Source organism: Mandrillus leucophaeus, unplaced genomic scaffold (genome assembly GCF_000951045.1).
Source record: "Mandrillus leucophaeus isolate KB7577 unplaced genomic scaffold, Mleu.le_1.0 Scaffold8, whole genome shotgun sequence".
NCBI classification, from domain to species: Eukaryota; Metazoa; Chordata; class Mammalia; order Primates; family Cercopithecidae; genus Mandrillus; species Mandrillus leucophaeus.
In genome coordinates, this window is record NW_012108696.1 from 1,905,361 (window position 1) to 1,907,661 (window position 2,301).

Here is a 2,301-nt window from a genome sequence, read left to right on the forward strand (position 1 = left end):
TGAGAGCTAAAAATCACAGTAGTGCCTTCACGCTAAAATGCTTGAGGTTCAGTTCTGGGGCCTTTGCATGTTTTGCAACATGTACTGTTTCTCTTCCTCTCTTCTTTCTCATCACCGTCTCTTAACATCACAGCGCATTAAAGCAGAGAAGGCCGAAATCACGAGGTTCTTCCAGAAACCAAAGACTCCACAGGCCCCCAAGGTGAGCAGCCGGCTGCCTTTGCTTTCGGGTTTCAGCTCTGTTCGACTTTTCCTTTCTGAAAATGAAAGGGTCTCTCCCCAGCCAGCTCCTCTCATGAGCGTGGGAGCCTCCGGTGACCTCGGGCACTTCTATTTCTAGTAAAGTCTTGAGGCTCAATATTTTGTCCTTCGCCTTGTCCCAAGGAGGTAAAAAGTGGCGTGTCTGATTAAACAGTGCTGTTTTCAGAAGTTACTTCATGAATAATTTTGTTATGCGTAAGAGAAATTCACTATGTTTTTACCCGTGGGAAACTTACGCTTAAGGGAGCAAGATTAGCTGTAAAACAACAGTAGAATTCACAGAGGTTTACTTTCCCTGCCTGGCATCGGTCACCTGGCATCTCAGACCTTCTGAGCCACCATCTGTGCATGGAAACCGCAGCCTCCTTTCCTTTTAACCCATCTCCAATGTCAGGTTCTTCAGTGCCTTTCCCTGCTCCACTCACTGTGTTTATACACGTGTACTTAGCCACCTCAGATTTGTGCCACGTTGCCACATTTAGATGTATTTCATTCTTTTTAATATATCTGGCCTTTATTTTTTGAAGCAGGCTCTCACACTGTCACCCAGGCTGGAGTGTAGTGGCACAATCATAGCTCACCACAGCTTTGACCTCTCAGGCTCAGGTGATCCTGTCACCTCTGCCTTCCGAGTAGCTGGGACTATAGGCACATGCCACCACGCCTGGCTAATTTTTTAATTTTTTTTTTGAGATGGAGTCTCACTCTGTTGCCCAGTATGGAGTACAGTGGTGCGATCTCAGCTCACTGCAACATCTGCCTCCTGGGTTCCAGTGATTCTCCTGCCTCAGCCTCCCAGGTAGCTGGGATTACAGGCGCATGCTATCACACCTGGCTAATTTTTGTATTTTTAGTATAGACGGGGTTTTACCATGTTGGCTAGGCTGGTCTTGAACTCCTGACCTCAGGTGATCCGACCACCTCGGCTCCCGAAGTGCTGGGATTACAGGCGTGAGCCACCATGCCCGGCCTAATTTTTTAATTTTTTGTAGAGACTGGGTTTTGCTGTGTTGTCCAGGCTGGTCTCGACAGCCTGACCTCAAATGATCCTCCAAGCCTCGGCCTCTCAAAGTGCTTGGATTATAGGCATGACTCCCAGCACCTGGCCTGTCCTTTGTATCTTGAAGCATTTGACAACAATTGCATATCTTGAAGATGCACAGTGTGACATTGTTGTACCCACACATCCTGTCGTGACAGCCAGAGATCCACATCATGTATTTTCACTGCCGCATAATACTTCATAATGCAATGATATGGTTTATGGTTTCTCTCTTTTTTTACAAAAATTATTTATTTATTCAGAGACGGAGTCTTGCCCTGTCACCCAGGCTGGAGTGCAGTGGTGCCATCTTTCGGCTCACTGCAACTTTTGTCTCCCGGGTTCAAGCAATTCTACCTTAGCCTCTTGAGTAGCTGGAATTACAGGTGCTCGCCACCATGCCTGGCTAATTTTTTGTGTTTTTAGTAGCAACGGGGTTTGGTCAGGCTGGTCTTGAACTCCTGACCTTAGATGATCCACCCATCTCAGCCTCCCTGATTTTATTTTTAGTAGAGACTGGGTCTCACTGTGTTGCCAGGGCTGGTCTCGACCTCCTGGGCTCAAGCAATTCTCTCGCTTTGGTCACCCAACGTGCTAGGATCACAGGCGTGAGCCACAGAGCCTGCCACTATCTCAGCCTCTATGCCCCTCGGTGGTGCAGTGGGGGTCCCTGCACATGCTTCTCTGCACACATGCATTCCTAAGCATGAGTTTGCCTCTAGGACAAAATAGCACATTGCTGAAGTGTCATGAGCCATGGCCAGAGTGCCCGCCAGACGGGAAACTTGGATGCACATTCCCGGCAATACGTGGAAATCTCCCCATTTTCTGCTATCACTCCATGGGGATTAATTTTCCTTTAACTGCCAGTCTGATGGATTACACAAAAAATTGATACTTTTTTACTTTCCATTTTTACTTGACTCTTGGTGCAGTTGAGCATCTTTTTCTGTTCGTTTGCCATTTTAGTTCTTCTATGACTTGCCAATTCCTTTTTT

General features: G+C 47.1%; 1 protein-coding gene across 1 annotated transcript in view; it reads left to right on the forward strand.

The window, feature by feature from the left end:
- CHAF1A (chromatin assembly factor 1, subunit A (p150)) overlaps window positions 1-2,301 on the forward strand; it is a 38,769-nt gene that overhangs the window by 18,571 nt on the left and 17,897 nt on the right. The window contains exon 5 of the mRNA XM_011967466.1: window positions 134-202. Within this exon, the coding sequence (XP_011822856.1) occupies window positions 134-202 (69 nt within the window). The remainder of the gene's footprint in view (window positions 1-133; window positions 203-2,301) is intronic.